The sequence below is a fragment of the Panthera leo genome, chromosome A3, assembly GCF_018350215.1.
Source record: "Panthera leo isolate Ple1 chromosome A3, P.leo_Ple1_pat1.1, whole genome shotgun sequence".
Lineage (NCBI taxonomy): Eukaryota > Metazoa > Chordata > Mammalia > Carnivora > Felidae > Panthera > Panthera leo.
Window position 1 is genome coordinate 14,462,789 of NC_056681.1, and position 19,640 is coordinate 14,482,428.

Sequence of the window (19,640 nt, forward strand, 5' to 3'; positions counted from 1 at the left end):
GATCCTTGTGAGGGTGGGGCACACCCGCCAAGAATTTCCAGATCTTCTGCTGGGGGGAAGAAAGGAAGACTAGGGGGGCGCCTGGGTGGCTCAGTCGGTTAAGCGTCCAGCTTCGGCTCAGGTCATGCTCTCACAGTTCGTGGGTTCAAGCCCCACTTGGGGCCTCTGTGCTGACAGCTCAGAGCCCGGAGCCTGCTTCGGATTCTGTGTCTCCTTCTCTCTCTGTTCCTCCCTCGCTCATGCTCTCTCTCTCTCCTTCAAAAATAAATTAAAAAAAAAACATTAAAAAAAGAAGAAAGACTAGGAAAGGGTAGCAGGAGAAAGTGAAAAGTAAGCAGTTTAGGAGGAGAGGGGATCAACCCAGGTCTAGATGGGCAGATACCTTCCCTCCCCCCCAGGTCTGGGCCTCCGCTGGCCGTTTGTCAATAGCAGGGCTGAGGTTTCTGCGGCGGAACAAGATAGGATTTCCGGATTGAGTCCAGAAACCAATGGGTGGCCGACTCCTCCCCCAGTGCCCAGTGGAGAGAAAGAGGGGAGGGAGCGAAAGCCCAGGCCAAAGGCGCGGGAGCAGGGTGCTTAAAGCATCCTTCCTCCCCCCCACCCCCCACCGCACCTTGCATCTCCCAGACCCCAAGTGTCCGGGGTGCGGTGCCAGGAGCCGGTGGGAAAGAACGGGTGCTGAGCTCGGTCAACCAGCATCAGCCCAGCGGTATCCTTGGAGAGAGCCGACGCGGGGTGGTGGCGGAAAGCCGAGCCAAGAGAAAGTCCAGCGAGGCGGAGACCCAACACCACACACCGCGCCTCGTTGACGGGACACCCCAGATCGGAGTCCTGAGACCCGCGAACCTAGAGAGCGGAGGGAAGACCCGAGAGGGCTGCCGCAGTCGGTCCTGTGGGAGGCGGCGTCTGGGCGCCCAGTGCCCTCCTGGAGCACCACGCTAGTCTGCGAAGCGCCCCTGCAGCAAACCTCACCCCGGGAAAGATCGCGCCAGTTCAGGCTTAAAAGTCGTCTTGGAAACTGAGCGGCACGCGCCTAGCTCCACGTTCCTGCTCCTGATTCCTCGGAGTCCTCAGCTTCCTGAGCGGCGACAGTGAGACCCTGCACGGAGCTGAGAAACCTGTTGGGCCGGAGACAGCTGCCGGACCCCCAACTTGCCGCTAGGAGAGCGCCTCCAGATGGCCGGAGGGCACCGTTGCAGCCGGGGTGATCCCCGCAACTCGCCACTGCCTTCGGGGTGCAGGGCGGACCCGCGCGCATGGAGGACCACACCGAGCACCCTGAGCGCGCGAACGCCTCCGCCGGCTGTACAAGCGGTGACCTTGACCCTGGTGCCTCTCGTGTGCGCCATGGGTGTGGCCGGCAACGCCATGGTGGTCCTGGTGGTACTCCGGGGCCGTCACATGGTCACGCCCACCAACTGTTACTTGGTGAGCCTGGCCGCGGCGGACCTGCTGGTGCTCCTGGCGGCCGGAGTGCCCACCGTCGCCGAGGCGGCGTCCGCCCGCGTTTGGGTCTTCGGCCACGCAGGCTGCCTGGGCATCACCTACCTGCAGTACGTGGGCATCAACACGTCCACGGGCTCCATCGCCGCGTTCACGGTGGAGCGCTACCTCGCCATCTGCCACCCGCTGCGCGCCCAAACTCTGTGCCCCGTGGCGCGGGCCAAGCGCATCGCGGCTTTGGTGTGGCTGGGCACCAGCGCCTACTGCGTGCTCTGGCTCTTCCTGGTGGACACACGCGAGACCGCGTACGTCGACGGCGTGCAGGTGCAGTGCGGCTACCGCGTGTCGCGCTCTCTCTACCTGCCCGTGTACTTCCTGGACTTCGCGCTCTTCTATGCGCTGCCCCTGGGCCTGGCCACCGTGTTCTACGTGCTCATAGCGCGCGTCCTCTTCGCGCGGCCGCTGCCTCCTGCGCACCCGGGGCACTGGGGCTCTGCGCACCAGGGCAGCCCCGCGGGCCACCAGCGCTTCTCCTGCAGGGGCAAGAAAGGCGCCCTCAACTCCCGGAAGCAGGTGGGGACCTCCGTCTTCCTGGAAACCCTCGGACTGAGCCAGCAGATGGAATGGATGGGAGCTTGGGCCCTTTTGGAGTCAAATTCCTCAAGTATAAACCCCTGCCGTGCCACTTACTAGGCTTGCTTTTGAAGCTCTCACTTCTCCCTTTCTGAGCCTCACTTTCCTCTTCTGTCATATGGGGTGATGACAGCGCCGACCCCATTGGGGTGTCCCGAGAAATGGGATGAACCATGTGAAGCCTGGAGCCCATTTGAAGCCACATCACAAAGCAAATGTTCAATCAGTGCTGGCTATTATTCAACGTGCACAACCAGTGGCTGGCCCCCACGGTGGAATTCTCCTGATGATGGGGAGACGGAGACTCAGACAGGGGAAGTGACTTTCCCGAGTCCACGCCACAGCTAACACCAGAGCCGCCTGGATGGCCTCGGGGAGCCAGACAGACCAGATGGGGATGGATTGGGGTGAGGTCAGCAGAGACCCAGCACTTATGGAGCACCTGCTGTGTGCCTGGTTCTGTGATCATTCCTGAAATTACCCCTTGTTTGGGAGGCTTAACACCCATTGCTATAGATAAGGAAACAGGCTCAGAGGGGACAAGGGAGTGAGATGACACCTGGAGGCACCTGAGGTGAGAACCCAAGTGTCCAGGCTCCTTATGTCCTCCACCCATACTCCAGCAGTGTGGCCTCCCAAGGGTATTCAAGGACTGCAGGTGGGAGGAGGGCTCCCAAGCCCAACTCGTCTTAATCCTCAGCCTTCCGCCCACACCCTCGGCTTGAGGAGGAGGGGGGAGGCTACCTCACCCTGCTGAGCCACTCCTGAGCCCTGGAGGACCATCCACGTCCTCTCCCTGCCTCCCCCCCGGGATGGGTGCACTGTGGGGGGCTCTTACAGCCACCTCAAACACGGTGGTCTTTAGAGGAAAGGGGGGCAGGACACAGGCTAAACTGGTGTGGACCTTTAGCTCTGGCTGTAGACCCATCATGACCTGAGGCTCCAGACAGACGCCCCTCCTTCCCTCCCCCCACTCATCTACTTCTCCATTTACTACTTTCCTGCTCAGCCTGAAAGGGCTGGGCTCAAGCTCCCCGCTGGCCTATGCTTTAGATGAAACTTTTGCTGGTACAAATAGTACTCCAGACCTGGGTGGGTTCTTTCTGGCCCCCAGCTTTGTTAACATCTTGCCGCGTGGCCTTGGGTAAGTCACTGAACTTCTCTAAGCCTTGATTTTCAACCCTGTAAAATTATTAGAATTATAGTAGTGAATGTTCCAAATCTGGCACCTAGTAAGTGTTCAATATAGGGTACCTGTTATTACCCTGTTGTTGGCACATGAATGTCTTTTTTGACAGTGGGCTTTAAGGACTGAGCATCCTTGGATGCCCAAGAGAGCCCTTGCAGAATGCCACCTACGACAACAAGAGGGAAGGTGCCTCCCATGAAAGCAGAATGTCTAGGAGAACAGGGTGGGGAATACTATTGCTGATAATAATAACTATATTATTACTATATACATCCCCAATTATTGGGGACTTGCTATGTGCCAGGCACTTCACACAACTTAGCCTATTGAGTTTTTGGTAACAACTCCAAGGTGTATAGACTGTTTGACAGACGAGGAAACTGAGCCACAGAGGGGCAGTCCCTGAGTACAGAACTGGTAAGTGCTAGAACCAAGATTTGAACCCGGGCAGCCTGGCTCCAAAGCCCACACACACGGGCATCCAGTGTGTATCACCTAAATGAACCTGAAATGGAGTAGAATTAAATCTGAATCTGGTAAAACCAGGAGCCGAGACTGTCTAGGGAATTCCTGAGATTTTGGGTTCCTGGGGACTATCACAGCCCTGAAGTCTACTGATTTAGTCAGGGCCAGGTCTCGTTGGAGAGGTCGCTTATGGGGACTACATTCCTGGGCTCTGAGAAGCAAGCTTAAGCCCAGCTGTGCCTGGCTCTGAACCCCATGCACTTGTACCGGAAGGAACAGAGGCTATGTCCACAGCAGCAGTCAGCCACAGGGCATTTATCGCCTTCCCGGCACTATTCTGTGTTCCTTACCTGGGTTCACTCCTCTAATCCTCACCTGTGATGACAGCAGTGGATTCATGAATCTGCTGCCAGTGAAGATGTTGGCCCATCCAAGGGCTTTGGGGGTGGATTGGGGTGGTGGCTCCCCAGCAAAAAGGACTCGAGCGGGGCCTGCAGGGGTGCACAGCAGTTTCCCAGCTGGGAATGGAATTGAAGTGGTGGGGAGGCGGGGGGCGAGGCACGAGGACACAGTTTGGCAAAGGCCCGGTTGTTCTTTGGGCTTTCTCCTCTTGCAACCCTGCGGAAAGGCCTGGAACTTGGGATTCTCCCTTGGCACCCACGTGTCCCTTTTTTTCCTGTCCTACCTGGCAGGTCACCAAGATGCTGGCTGTGGTGGTGGTGGTTTTTGCTCTGCTGTGGCTGCCCTACCGCACCCTGGTGGTGATGAATTCCTTCCTGAGCCCGCCCTACCTCAACCTTGGCTTCCTTCTCTTCTGCCGGCTTTGCATCTACCTGAACAGCGCGGTCAACCCCGTCATCTACGCCCTTATGTCCCAGTGCTTCCAGGAGGCCTTCCGGGGACTATTTCAGTGCCAGCTGGCCCGGCCCAAGCTCTCTCCCCAGGAGGCCACCCCTGTGTACTACAGTGTCATCAAAGACTGTCCCCAGATCAGACTGGGCTCTTAGAGGGAACCAGGGAGCATGATGTGCAGACAGGATCCTGGCACCTGAGGGCAAGGCCCACTACTTTATTTCTACCGAGGAGGGAGCGGTGGAGGAGGGAGTGGCGTCCAGGGCTGTTTAGCAGAGGTGCACAGGTTGTGCACTTTACAACCCTAGGGGTCACCGTTCACATCACAGCCTAGATTTGTATATTTAGTAAAACAATTTCCCAGTTTAATAAATAGACAAATCTAAGTGGGAGGCACCTTTTTATAATTTACACAAAGGCACTCAAGGGCCTAGAGGCAGCCTGGGTGGGTCAACATTTGCAGAGACTGAGTAGGGTGGGAGCTATTACCGGGGATCTCTTGGGAATCTGTGGGCCCTCTTCCTGAAAATTCAGAGAGCCTTCCCCCACCCAAGGATAAACCCCAGACACTGCCTCCCTCTGAATGGTGACATGTGACTTTGTCGGGGACCTGCTCCACACAGGGCAGCCTGCTGGGCATTACAGATACTACGGGGAGGATGCCAGGAAGGCCCCTGCTCTCGGGAGCTCCCAGTCTAACAGGGAGGGAGGAAGGACATGTCCATCCTGGCACTGGAGTCCTGGCTGATGTGCCCAAGGAGGCAGCCAAGTGGGTGCTGGAGACATCTGTCTTGTTTCAACTGGGCCTGAGCCCTCTGGTCTGTGGCCTGGGTCCAGGCTTCTAGGACCACCCAGCCTGGTAGTGCAGGGAAGGAGGACAGGGAAGGACTTCTAGAACCAGCCTTACCACAGGCAGGGGCTCCAGGACTTCATTTAAGGGAATATGGGACGTTCCCTCCCCTGCCCCCACCAAATCTACTTATATTTTTTTCTCTATAGGTGCCACCAAGCCACCGTGGGTACTTATTTGAAGTTGTTAAGGATTGTGTTCCCCAGATACACGCATGAGGAGTTAACTGAGTCCCTGAAACTTCGGTGTGGATGGGAAGTTCTTGAAAGCTTTTCCTCTAGAAAGGGTTTAGGGTGCCAAAGGTTGCAGCACAAAGAAGATAGCATCGACAGGTAGGAAGATAGGGCAGATATGGTAATTAGGGCAGGGAGGACAGGGGGTTTCTAGGACCTTGGCAAAGCATTGTTAGGGTAAGGTGGTCCCTTTGGGGTCCTCACTCATCGGGCTCAGGAAAAACTCAAAGACATCTCATAGAACAGGTTGGGCTAAGATTTACCGTGTAGGGAGTAAAGTTCAAGTTGAGGGTCAGGGAGAGAAGAAAATGCACAGGTCCCCCCCATCCTACCGCTACTCCACAGGAATGAGTGAGGGCACAATGATTTACTGGGCTCTCAGTGTAAGCGATTGTGTTCTGGGGGAAGGACCCTGCACCTATTACTGTCCCTTCTTGTGGGCGAGCATGTGAAAGCAGCCTCATCAATGAAGGGAAGCGACAAACTGGGCACCAGGCAGAAGGGATTGAGGTTGCCTGTGGTTCACCGTTGTCTGGGGACTGCACCTGCTTTTGGGGACACTGGGGAAGGTACAGCCTCTCCTGCGGAGGAAAGGACCCCTGGTCTCAGGGGAGCTAAGAAGGAGGCACTCCTCCTCGATGACCCAGCTGGCTCGGTGCCCAGGCAACCCCGCGAGAACTTTTGGGAGCCACTTTCGGACGACTCTGTACCTGGCAGGATTTTTCTTTGAACATCCCCTACACGACGGCATGGGTGCACACGGCGGCCGCAGAAGCGGTATTAGGCATTTTATTAGCATCCATTCGCTTTGGTTCTTTGACTTCTGAACATCCTTTCTGTACATGGGAAGTCACCCACGTGTAATTCTTGCTTAGGAAGCAGGGCACTCGCTCCCACTATGAAAACCTCAAAAGCCACACACTTGCTTTCTTCACCCCTGGCACGTGGCCGTGAGCCATGTGACTTGGGTTCAGCTAATCAGACGCCCGGGATTGGAATCTTCAGCAACTGATACAAATGCGCGGGGAGAGCATTTTATTTACAATGTGGCAACAGTAACAGTGGTGTCCATTATTCAGTGGCGGTGGAGGCAGCCTCAGCAGCGTGACAGCCAAGGCCTGGGGCAGTGGTGGCAGTGGCATCCCCACCAGAGGTAGTTGATTCCTGCCACTCAGCCTACCCTATTTCTCACCGTATTCTGACTTGGTTCTATGAGCCTCCTGACACCCTCATTAAAAAGTCCCCCTCTTTGCTGATCTGAGTCAATGCCTGTTGCTTGCAACCAGATTTCCTGACTGATCCTGAGGCATTAACCTCTAACTCTTCTCTGGGCTCTGACAAGCTAAGCCAAGGGGATTCCCTACTTCCGAGATTCTTCTCCAACCGTGTCCTAGCATTTCTACCTGGATGGCATACCCACTAGAGCCAATCTGAATCACCCTCTTCTACCCGGATCGTTTCCACCCCACTCCTGAGCCAAAACCCTGGAGTCAACCCACTTCTGCCCCCTTCCTCCCTTCATATCCAAACGGTTACTGATGGTTGTCAGTTTCTGATCGTCTCAACTCCCATCTCTTCCTGGACCCCAGCCTCCTCGCCGACCTGCCTTCAGCCTCTCCTGCTCATCTCCGTTTCTCCATGGACTGTGCACATCCGAGGGCACCCGCGGGGTGGTCACTATGTACGTGAGCTTCGGGGTCAAACTAGAGCTGGAGTCAGTATTCACCCCACCACTCCCTGAAGTGTGACCTTAGCCAAGTTACTGAGGAGAATGACACCTTGTCCACGTTCGCCCAGGACGGCCCCAGTTTTAGTTTTGAAGGCCCCTGGGAAAATCCTATGTATATTTATACATTATTAATGATATCTATTTCTACTTAATGTAGGCTTGGTGATCACATCTGTGAAATAAGGCCCCCAGTAGTATTTAATCTGCAGTATTGTTCTGGTGATTGCTATGGGACATAGAAAGTGCTTGCCCTTAGTGAGCCTAAAATAAATGCTATCTACTTAAAACTACCTTCCACATGGCCTTCCATCCTTTTCCCTCCCAAAGCTCCTCGCGATTCGGAATTATACAGCTATTTGAAATGCTATAGCTAGTTGTGGCTAATAAATATTGGGGGCTCCCTCACCCGTTTCTGAATAGACAGATTCCATGAAGGCAGGGGCCATGTCTGTTTTTTTCACTGTTGCTTCTGAGCCTAGAACAGTGCTTGGCACGTAGCAGGTATCCAGAAATATTTGTTGGATGAAGAAATGATGGATAATGAATAAAGACTAGCTGAATCTTAATACTCAAGACGCTTTGCTGTGATTTGGCTTCCGGTTTGAGGTGTAGATTGCGACTTCTTGAGATTCTTTGTTGGCAACAGAGAGCATCTCTGAATAACTGCATTAAAAAGGAATTTGTTGGAGTTGGAAAGAACCAGAACTAGGTTAACTCTAGAGACCTACATAATAGGAATTAATGGGCAGTTGCTTCAAGGCATCCATATCAGAATGACTCACTTCTGCCTAGGCCAGGAGTAGGATGGGCAACTTACTAGACCACAATTCAGTGACTGCCATTGACAGTTGTATAGGTCTGGCACTGCTCAATTCCAGAAGGTACCACTCAGCAATGTAAATGGATGAATCCAGGGCGCCTGGGTGGCTCAGTCAGTTAAGTGTCCGACTTCAGTTCCGGTCATGATCTCACGGCTCGTGAGTTTGAGCCCTGTGTCAGGCTCTGTGCTGACAGCTCAGAGCCTGGAGCCTGCTTTGGATTCTGTGTGTGTGTCTCTCTCTGCCCCTCCCCTCCCCCTCTCAAAAATAATAAACATTAAAGATTTTTTTAATAAATAAATGGATGAATCCTCTGGAGTTGTGCAGTGTGCCTATGCAAGCATATATATATATATATATATATATATATATATATATATATATGGCAGACCTTAACAGAAGTGTGGTAGTTCCCCCGAGCAAAATTGAACTGATGTTATCAGAAAAAGGCAGCATGGATGTGAGGAGGAACCAAAAACACCAACAGATATCAGCCACAGATGAGTTGACTAGGTTAACATCAGTAAGGAGCCTGTCATCCTGGTAGTCAATGACAGCTGGTCCTTGCAAATACTGCCACCTGGTGGCCTTCGAGGAAACAGCATTATCCAATATCTGCTTTGCAGGCCTCCCTTTTGATGTCTTTTCTTCCTCCTTCCCAGCCTCCCTCCCTCCCTCCCACTTTCTGGCTTTCTCTCCTCTCCCTTTCTCTACCCTCCCAATCTCTCAGCTTCCCTCCTGATCCCTTGGCTCCACTCCCCTACCTGTCTCTTCCTCCCCCTAGACTCACTGACTAACTCAGACGCTCTAGAGACCAGTCCCTGAGTGTTGTGCTGGCCAGACTGAGCCCCAGAGTTGGGGACCCAGCAAGCTATAGAACTCAGACCATATCCCCTCTCATCACTTTCCCTATTTTCCTCTTCCTTCTTGCAGTATCTTCTCTCTTTTGGAAACCATGCACTCAGCAAACATTTGATAGCTGGAGCACCACCTATATGCCAGCATCGGCCCGAGATCCACTAACTCTGCTGGAGATTCAGTGCGTGGCTTTCTACCCTTCCAAGACCTACTTACGTTGTATTGCCCAAATACCTCTGAGGAGAGATGCCCATACGCATATCAAAATAAATATGAGGCCATATTTCATTTCATTCTACTACAGCTATCAGGAAAATTGCTGGATGGTCATTCTATCCCCCAAAAGGATGTTGAAGTTTACCCCCAGTATCTGTCAGTATGACCTTATTTGGAAATAGGGTCTTTGCAGATCATCAAGTGAAGATGAGGTCATTTGGGTGAACCTTAACCTAATATGACTGTATCCTTACAGAAAAGGGGGCTGGAGAATTTGGAGACAGATGCGTGCAGGGGGAAGATCATATGAAAACACGGAAGAATCCCACCTACAAGACAAGGGACGCCTGAGGCTACACAAAGCGAGGAGAAGGGCAAGGAACAGATCTCCCTCACAGCGCTCAGCACAAACCACCCCTGCCCACACCTCGATTTCACACTTCCCGCCTCCAGAACCATGAGACGATGAATTTCTGTTGTTTAAGCCACACTGTGGTGACACCTTTTTACACACTCTAATGGAGTGTGTAAACTACACACATCTGCACACTAATACAGATGGTGAGATGGCAGAAAGAATGGCTTGAGGACAGACAGAAGTTACTGAGACATTAAGGAAATTTTTGGAAAGAAAGTCCCTTAACATCAAAAATAAAATTTCCCGGGGCGCCCGGGTGGCTCGGTCGGTTGAGCATCTGACTTTGGCTCAGGTCATGATCTCGCAGCTCGTGAGTTCAAGCCCTGTTTCAGGCTCTGCGCTGACAGCTCAGATCCTGTGTCCCCCGCTCTCTCTACCCTTCCCCTGCTCTCTCGCTCTCTCGAAAATAAATACACATTAAATAAATAAGAATTTTAAAAATTCCCTATAAACCCGTACCTATAAGTGATGAACATTTAATATTTTCATTTCCAGTACTTATGTCCATGAGAGTTTGTGTGTGTGTTTATTCTATTTTCTCTCTTTACACAGAGATACACATTTGAAATTCAAATTAATAGGCCAAGGATGCCTTGATATTTCTCTTTCATTTTTTGTGTCTTTCATACATAGAATGGAAATATCATCCATTTTACTTCTGCATAGAAAAGTTATGTAGATGCACAAGGGAAAGTCCCTCTTCCTCCTAAATAATCTCATCTCCTGTGGATTACCATTGTTAATTTGGGAGCATATCTTTCTTTCTTTTTTTTTTAATTTTTTTTTAACGTTTATTTATTCTTGAGACAGAGAGAGACAGAGCATGAACGGGGGAGGGGCAGAGAGAGAGGGAAACACAGAATCGGAAGCAGGCTCCAGGCTCTGAGCCATCAGCCCAGAGCCCGACGCGGGGCTCGAACTCACGGACCGTGAGATCGTGACCTGAGCTGAAGTCGGAGGCTTAACCGACTGAGCCACCCAGGCGCCCCGGGAGCATATCTTTCTAAATGTTATCTAAGTTAATACCTACTTAAATGTGCATATCTTTATCCAAAAGTGTATATGTAAAAGATAAAGTTATGCTTTTTATATTTGTTTGCCTACTGTTGTATTTAAGAGTATACCATACTTTTCATTATTATTATTATTATTATTATTATTATTATTATTACACTCCCATAGATTTTCTTTCAGCGTGAATTCCTGGATAGATGTTTGAATTCTACCCCGCTTTCACACATTCAAAATATTTGTATGGATCCACCAAAGTAGGTGAAGGCTTCACTGTACGGCTACATTCTTCTGATTGCTCCCCTATAAAGAAGTTATCACATTTAGAATGTTCGTAGGGTCATTCCCGTGTGTTTTTTCTGATGCTCAGTGGGAAAAACAGTAGAAAGAACGAGATAAACGGCTTAAAGAAGAAGAAAAGTTTAGGAGGAAGATAAAGATTTTGGAATCATTCACGTTTGGGTGGACATTTCCGAGGCTGTAATCTTCGCTTCTCAGCTATAGTCTTCGACGAAGTTAATAAGCAACTTTTCTCCTTGTAAGAATAGTTAATAAGCGATCAGCCAAGCCCGGTAATCAAAGTCGACCTTCCTGGAGAAATCCTTCAGCAGGGGAGGGTGGAGGAGGGGGCGCGCGCGGGGCGGGGCCGCGGTGCCTTATGGGGACTGTAGTTCGGAAGCCGACAATCGCCCCTTAGGTAAGCTTGGGAAGGGCCGCCCGGAGGCTTCTTCTGCGCATGTACAGATCCTGGTGCTCTACCTGGGCGCTCCTTCCGGTTCTCTAGGTCATTCCGGGGGCGGGTCGTGCCGGCTCTGAGCTGCTCGGGTTCTGCTGTTCGCTGTACTTGGTGCGAAGTGGAAGCGAAGCAGGTGCACCGGGGAGCTGCGGGAAGGGCTGGCGGGGGCCTCCGGACCCACGGGGGTCGCAGAGAAGGAGGGGCGGGGCTGACCTCGGTCCGACGAGGGGGGACGCGCCCTTCCCCGCCCCCCCCCCCCCCCCCCCCCCCCGCCTCCTTCGGCAGGGAGGCCCCGAAGCGGGTTTCCAGTGGTCCAGGAGACGGGCGGCGAGAGCCTGGCTGAGCCCCTGACCCGCAGGCCTCAGGGTGGGCGCTCCCTGCGGCCCTTCTTTGCCTGAAGAAGGTGCTCTGTGAGGGTGGAAGGTTTGTGCATCCAAGTGACTAAAGCCTGATTCCAGAAGTTTCTCTGATGCCCTTGGCTTTGCAGGCTGTCGGGCTAGAGGGCAGCAGGGAAGGGAACACATAATCATTATGAGAAATAAATACTGTTATTGTTAGGTTAGTTGTTTTACACTAACGATCTGTTGGGATAAAGATGCGAGCTACGGTTGAAGGGAATGGCCAGGGTGCAGAATTGACTGGACGAGAGTCCAGTGAGGAGGGACTAGAGGGTGCGGGCGGAGATGTTGGCAGCATTGCATAAGATTTTAAGAGCCTGATGTTTGGGTTCAGGTCAGGTCCTGTCACAAAACAGCATCGCATCCCTGGGCGTGTTATTTAGACCAGTCCTATTTCCTCACCTGTAAAATGGGCACAGGTCCGGCCCACCAGGCACTTGACCCTTGGGACTCCCAAGTGTAAGTTCCAGCTGCTGGAAATGTGGCTCCAAGGCCCAGGCTGAAACAAAACCAGGCCAGTGAAGTAGGAAGCAGCAGGCCTCGGGAACAGAAATCACGACGGGAAGAACACATTCCTGAACTGAAACCTCTCCCTAGAGTTTCAGTGTGGAGGCAGAAGAATCCTGGAAAGGAACGTGCTCAAGTTACTGGCCAGAATTTTCCCCTCTGGTGTGAGCAAAGTCTGGGCGATAACACCGTAACTGTAGCTCAGCAAAACTTCAGTTCAACTTTCAAAAGAACGACGGGAGCTGCAATTGAAGGGAATGGGCAGGATGAGAATCTGATATGAAAAGACACTTTCCTGAAGGATTTGGGGGCTATGGGTTGAGGAAAAGGAAGGAATAGGGACCAGCTATAGCCAAGGAAATGGTTTCTCATCACTTCCCAAGCACGTATGTGTCATTCCCTGTACCCTCCGCTCTCTGTTTATTCTGAGCTGCTCAGACCATATTTACCACCACCCTTGGGATTCATTGAATGGCCCCCTTATAGAATCGCAGTGGAGGTGAAGAGAAGGTTTCTAAAACTCTGTAACTTTGCCTTATTTTTTTTTACGCTTATTTATTTATTTACTTTGAGAGATACAGAGAATGCAGGTGGGGCAGGGGCAGAGAAATGGGGAGAATCCCAAGCAGGCTCCACGCCATCAGCGCAGAGCCCATGTGGGGCTTGAACTCACGAAACCGTGAGATCCTGACCCGAGCCGAAATCAAGAGCCAGATGCTCAAATGACTGAGCCGCCCAGGCACCCCACTCTGCCTTATCTTATAATTAGAACTCAGAAAGTAAATATCCAGCTACACAGTTGGCTGGTAACAGCCAAGAACTGAATCAATGTCTCGATTTCCAGGTCAGGGCTCTATCGTCTCCCACCTTTAGGTTAAAGCAAGTTTCTCAGCAAAAGCTCCTCTTGTGAAACTTCATGTAAGAGAGGCCAGACAAAAAGGCAAACATCTGAAAACACTTGCTCTCCTTTCTGAGCTTCTGGATCCTCTGCCCTCAAGCGGCTAAAAAATATTAGGAAAATAGGTAAATGACATCATTTCAACATTTCCTGTGCCAATAAGTATTGTAATCCTAGTATTTTTAATGCTGGAAAAGTGTTCCAAACTTTGTATATCCTAAGTTTTATTGTTCCAGTTATTGCACACAGGTTCTTTTTGATTTTTTCAAAGGCTTAAATTGATGGTAATTCCATAAAAAACCAACGGTTTATATTCACTCGGTAAGAAAAGTTCTCTGTGATCATTTCAGAATTATAAACAGGCAAGTGGAGGGGCGTTTGGGTGGCTCCGTGGGTTAAGCATCTGACTTCAGCTCAGGTCTTATCTCACGGTTTGTGAGTTTGAGCCCCGCGTCCATGTCTGTGCTGACAGCTCAGAGCCTGGAGCCTGCTTCGAATTCTGTGTCTCCCTGTCCCTCACCCACTCACACTCTGTCTTTCTCTCTCAAAAATAAATAAGCAGTAAAAAAAAAATTTTTTTTTAAGTAAATGGACAAGTGGATAATCAGGCACCAGATTGGTCAAAGGACCACTCTCTTGATAAGTAATCCTAAGCCGCTGAGTTACCCAGACCTCTCACGATTCCATTCCTCATTCTTCCTTACCCAGCTCTGGTATCACCACTCTTGGCCCTTTCTCAAGAGCATCCGAAAATGAACAAATCCCAGGTAAGTTGTTTAGGGCTTTACTTCCCACATTTTACAGTGGATTTCGAGGAGGCTGATAGTAATTTGTACATGCAGATGAAATAGTAGAAACATGTAAAATAAAGCATCAGAGAAAAGTATCAGATCACCACCGGAAAGGCTGGCATAAATATACAGAAATCATATGTTCCTATGGACTTACTCAAGTTGTACCAGAAAGGCCCAGATAATATGAGCTAGGTTTTACACTGGCTATTTGAATGGCTTTCTTGTCATTTTCTTAGATGGTCTCTGAATAACTGACACAGAGGAGAGTCTTGCCAAGGCAGTGGGTTTTCTGTGACTTTCGTTCTCCGTTATTAGAGGGGACCGATTCATTGTCATCTGAATAGACACCATGCAGATGATTCCCTGTGATCTAGTTTTTATCCAGGGATAAAAACTAGAATAATGGATTGCATGTTCCCCGAATAGTGCCCTATAACTATTTCTTTCAGCTTTATCTTTGAAACAGGCTTAGAGGGAACAATGCAGTGTTCTGTTCTGTGGATAAAACGTCCTCACTTGACGGTCTCATTTCAACTCGCTTCATGTAGTCTTGTATCTGTTCCCACCACTCCCACGGATCTGGTCAAAGTTGGCAGTAGCCCAAATATTTTCACACCCAGCGGGTGTTTTCCAGTCCATGCTTAATTGAATCTGTTGCCTCTGACAGTCGATAATATAGATTATAATATAATCTAGCTTGGTAATTTCTAAATTATTTTAGACCCCTCCCTAAAAATCATCTAAGAGCCACTGATTTCATGCAAATATCCAACATTGCTTATACGTGTACAGCTGATTATTGTATGCTGTGCACTTACTCCCACTTTGCATTCTACGGAAGTTGAATTGTCTTCAGAGATAATGTGATCTTTATTATTTTTTAATATTTAAAAAATTTTATTTTGGGAGAGAAAGAGAATGCGTGGGGGAGGGGCAGACAGAGAGGGAGAGAGAATCCCCAGCAGGCTCTGCACGGTCAGTGCAGAGCCTGACTGGTGACTCGATCCCACGAACCAGGAGATGACCTGAGCCAAGATCAAGACTTGGACACTCGACCAACTGAGCCGCCCAGGTGCCCCGATAACTCAATCTTTAATACAGGGAAAACGTTCATCCAACAGCAGTTATATTGTGTTGACTCTCATAAGGACCTCATCGATTGGATTTTGACCTCATCTTGATTTTATCTGCAAAGGTCCTATTTCTAAATAAGGTCACATTTGCAGGTAGCAGGGTGTGAGATCATAGAAAATACATATATCGATTTCTGCTCCTGGTTCGTGGCACAGAGCTCCTAAACCCCTTAGAGTTTCATCGCTGACCGTGGTGTCTTTTCTTGTAACGGGGTGACTCTTGGTGGGCTCCTGGATGGGAGACAGTCACCAGAAGGACCAAGCCACGATTAGAAGCTTGAAATTTTTCAGCCCACCCCCATTCTCCAGAGAGGGGAGAGGGGCTAAACGTGGAGTTCATGATCCATCGTGCCTACATGATGAAGCCTCTGTAACAAAAATGCCAATAGCACAGGCTTCGGAGACCTTCCAGGATGGCGATGCTGGGAGAGTGGCGGCCCCAGGACGGACATGGAAGCCCTGTGCCCCTTGGCATAGCAGGTCCCACACATCTCTTCCGGTAAGATGTTCGTCCTTACCCTTTATCTCTTTTTATAATAAACTGGTGAACAGCAAGGACACTTGCCCTGGGTTTTGTGAGCTGCTCTAACAAATTCATCAAACTCGAGAAGGGGATCATAGACCCTCTGATTTGTAGCTGAAGGGTCAACACAGATGACGACCTGGTCTCATGATTGGCGTTGGGGGGGGTGGGTGGGCAGTCTTGTGGGACCGAACCCTTAACCTGTGGGATGTGACACTGTCTCCAAGTACATAGGATCGGAATTGAGTTAAACTGCAGGATACCTGGCCCAGGTCACAGAATTGCTTGGTGTGGGAAACCCGCCCCCCCCACCCAGCCCAGCACAGCTAGTGTGGTCGTTGCGTGAGAGTAAAGGAGAAACACAGGAGGACAGAGTGTCTCTGCACATGGAGGTTAAGACTTCAGCTCAACCCACAAACATCCTGTTAGATTATATCTTCAGATGTGTGACAACGAAAACAAAGTAAATACGAATTTCATGATTAAAAGCAAAAAAAAAAATTTAGTTTTATACCCTAGGTTAGTATTCAGATGACATTTCAAGTTTAAATAGAAGCCTTTAGGGACACCTGGATGGCTCAGTTGGCTAAGCGTCTGACTTCAGCTCAGGTCATGATCTCACAGTTCGTGAGTTCGAGCCCTGCCTCAGGCTCTGCGCTGCCAGTGTGGAACCTGCTTGGGAATCTTGCTCTCCCCTCTCTGCCCTCCCCCCCCGACTTGCGCTTTCTCTCGCTCCCAAAATAGATAAACTTCAAAAACATAAATAAGCATTTATAACTTTGCTCTCCATTACCTATCACACCAACAACTCCAGTGAAACAATGTAAACATCTTAAGTGATTTTAATATTAAAATTCGATTGGAAATAAGCAGAAAACAAAAATTTGTGCTGACATTTTATAATGTCTTGAATAGCCTAACTTTTGCATGAGGACTTTTTTCTTTTTCTTGTAATTGAGGAATTATGGCTTCTAATTAGTGATAGCCCCCAGGAGACATGGCAGATGTCAAAAAGTACATGAGAATTTTTGTTGAGATCGAAATTTCTGTTGAGCTTAGTGATGGCAAATTTGGAGGACAAGACTTTTCAGAAGATGTTCTGTTCTATTAAAGCTTTTTTTTTTTTAATTTTTTTTTAACGTTTATTTATTTTTGGGACAGAGAGAGACAGAGCATGAACGGGGGAGGGGCAGAGAGAGAGGGAGACACAGAATCGGAAGCAGGCTCCAGGCTCTGAGCCATCAGCCCAGAGCCTGACGCGGGGCTCGAACTCACAAACTGCGAGATCGTGACCTGAGCTGAAGTCGGACGCTTAACCGACTGAGCCACCCAGGCGCCCCTCTTTCTTTTCTTATAGACTTTAGAATTAGCAGTTTGATCCTGATAGGAGCCATGTTGGAAAGGTTAATGGATTTGAAGCACGTGAAATAGTTCGTTTAATTTTAACTCTAACCTAGAATTTTGAGAACCAAGTTTAGGAGTAAGGAGTCCACTGCACAAATTTTTTTCTCTTTATCCCAATAACCATTTCTATTTCTATAGTTGTATTGATAAGTGTGGATGATTTTTTTTTTTTAAGAGAGGGAGAAAACAAGTGAGCAGGGGAGGGGCAGAGGGAGGAGAGCGAGAAACACAATAATCTACTGGTGAACAGCAAGGACACTTTTCCTGGGTTTTGTGAGCTGCTCTAATAAACTCATCAAACTCTGGAAGGGGGTCATGGGACCACACTGGGCGTGGAGCCTGACACGGGGCTCAATGGCACAACCATAAGATCACGCCCTGAGCCAAAAGTCAAGAGTTGGACGCTTAACGGACTGAACCACCCAGGTGCCCTGATTCTGTACTCATTTCAAAAACTTATTTCAGTTGTAAGAGCAAAAAACAAAAAAATCTTATTTCAGTTGTATCTTCAGCTTATATATAACTTAATCTATAAAACTACAAGGGGTCTTATTTATAAAGGTAAGCCATATATATATATATATCACACATACATATACACACGTGTGTGTGCATATATATATACACACATATATATATATGCACACACACACACAATTTTCTTAGAGATAAACACATAAGGAATAAGACGAGGAGGGGCCACGTCTGGGGATTACACAATTTAGCTCTGTGCCAGCCACTGTAACATCTAGGAAAGCAGAAAGACATGGGAATAACAAAGAAGAAACAGGATGCGGTCTTCTGGTCACTTTCTGTGGATCGAGGCCAGTCGTTAAACAGACTTGTTAGGCCACACCTGTCCCAGCTGGCTGAACAGCGAGAAGTTGCTACCAGTAATGATGGGAACCGATTCAGGGAAGTATAATTAGATCTCTGACCCAAGGCCCGAATGGATTCAGCATCATACACCCGTGTTAGCACATAACTAGAAGACTTAGTATTTATTCATTAAAGCATACAGGAAATCAACTTACTTCAAATTACAGGGCAAGTAATAGATACTCTGCGTCCTGAATCTAACTAGAACTGTTGCCATTCGTCCATCTCTTTTGATTCTCTAGATACATCGAAGCAGTGTGTGACTACTCCGGGAGGCTGGATGTTCCAGAGTTATATCTGCTTTGACTAGAGGGAGAAGCCATTACACCCCAACCATCAACCTTTAGATTTATGTCCACTCTTAGCCTTTTAGCCTTCAAATCATGATCAGCTTGGGTGCCCGGGTGGCTCAGTCTGTTAAGCATCCGACTTCAGCTCAGGTCGTGATCTCACAGTCCGTGAGTTCAAGCCCTGTTTTGGGCTCTGTGCTGACAGCTCAGAGCCTGGAGCCTGCTTCGAATTCTGGGTCTCCCTCTCTCTCTGCCCCTCCCCTGCTCATGATCTCTCGGTCTCCCAAAAGTGAATCAACACTAAAAAAACAAATTTAAATCACGATCAGCTTTTCCTTTTTCATGGTCCATTGGCAAAGTGTCTTCTTTTTTGATAGTTCTAATTCCAAAGAGAAGGCTTTCCCCTCCCTTGCCCCCTTAGTTATGCTTAGATTCAGGTTGGATCATCTCCCTACAAAAGTTTACATCTTTAGAGAGCTGGCTCCATTAAAAATAGGCTTTTTATTCATCCAGCGAAAATAGATTATGAACAAGCAACAAAACCAGTGTTCTTTTCGCTCCACCCTTCCAGCCACCTCCTAGCCTACTTTTCATGATAGGAGCAGCCTTCTACAATTTCCTGTCTCTGGTGAACATGTGCAGCCATTTTTGCTCAAAAAAAAAAAAAAAAAAAAAAAAAAAAATCCAGTCAATGCAATATATAGAGTACATTTCTAATCCCATCTGCGTCTCTTCAACATACACATATTTCTATTTCTCTGATGTTTTACACAAACGGCTTTGAGCAAAAACCTTTTTCCACATTGACCTCTTTTGCCAGAATTGGGAATTGAACCCAAACGTAAGTGCTTTCGAAAGGCCTCTCTGCCTCTTACAGCTGTTCAGGGTTTCTTTTTATCATGAGTTTTCTGATGTCGAGTAAGTTTGGAGTTTAAGCTAAAAGCTTTTCCACATTGGTTACATACAAAAGGTTTCTCTCCAGTATGGATTTTCATGTGTTTGTTAAGATTTGAGTTATTGTTAAAGACCTTTTGACATTCACTACATTTATAGAGTTTTTCTTTGGTATGAATGTTTTTATGCCGGTTAAAATCTGAGCAGAAGCGAAAGGTCTTTTGGCATTCGGGACACGTAAAGGGCCGCTCTTCAGAATGAGTTTTCTGATGTTTAATGACGCTTGACTGATACTTGAAGGTTTTGTCACAAACATTACACTTGTATGGCCTCTCTCCAGTATGACTTCTTTGATGTTGAGTTAGGTCTGAGAAACGGACAAAGGTCTTTTTACAGCTGCTACAGATGTACTGTTTCTCTCCAGTGTGAACGTGTTGATGACGCTGTAGATCGATGAGCTGCGTAAAGG

At 48.9% G+C, this 19,640-nt stretch overlaps 1 protein-coding gene and 1 long non-coding RNA gene across 2 annotated transcripts; both read left to right on the forward strand.

The window, feature by feature from the left end:
- Positions 1-1,176: 1,176 nt before the first annotated feature.
- On the forward strand, positions 1,177-4,968 carry LOC122214827 (thyrotropin-releasing hormone receptor-like). The gene is made up of 2 exons (XM_042930069.1): positions 1,177-2,016; positions 4,423-4,968. The coding sequence occupies exons 1-2, from the start codon at positions 1,177-1,179 to the stop codon at positions 4,735-4,737; spliced, it is 1,155 nt and encodes a 384-aa protein (XP_042786003.1). The 3' UTR covers positions 4,738-4,968.
- A 6,542-nt stretch (positions 4,969-11,510) lies between these two features.
- On the forward strand, positions 11,511-18,438 carry LOC122215462. The gene is made up of 4 exons (XR_006200392.1): positions 11,511-11,584; positions 13,963-14,021; positions 15,473-15,680; positions 18,230-18,438. It is a non-coding gene; the product is annotated as an uncharacterized LOC122215462 (long non-coding RNA).
- The last annotated feature ends 1,202 nt before the right edge of the window (positions 18,439-19,640 follow it).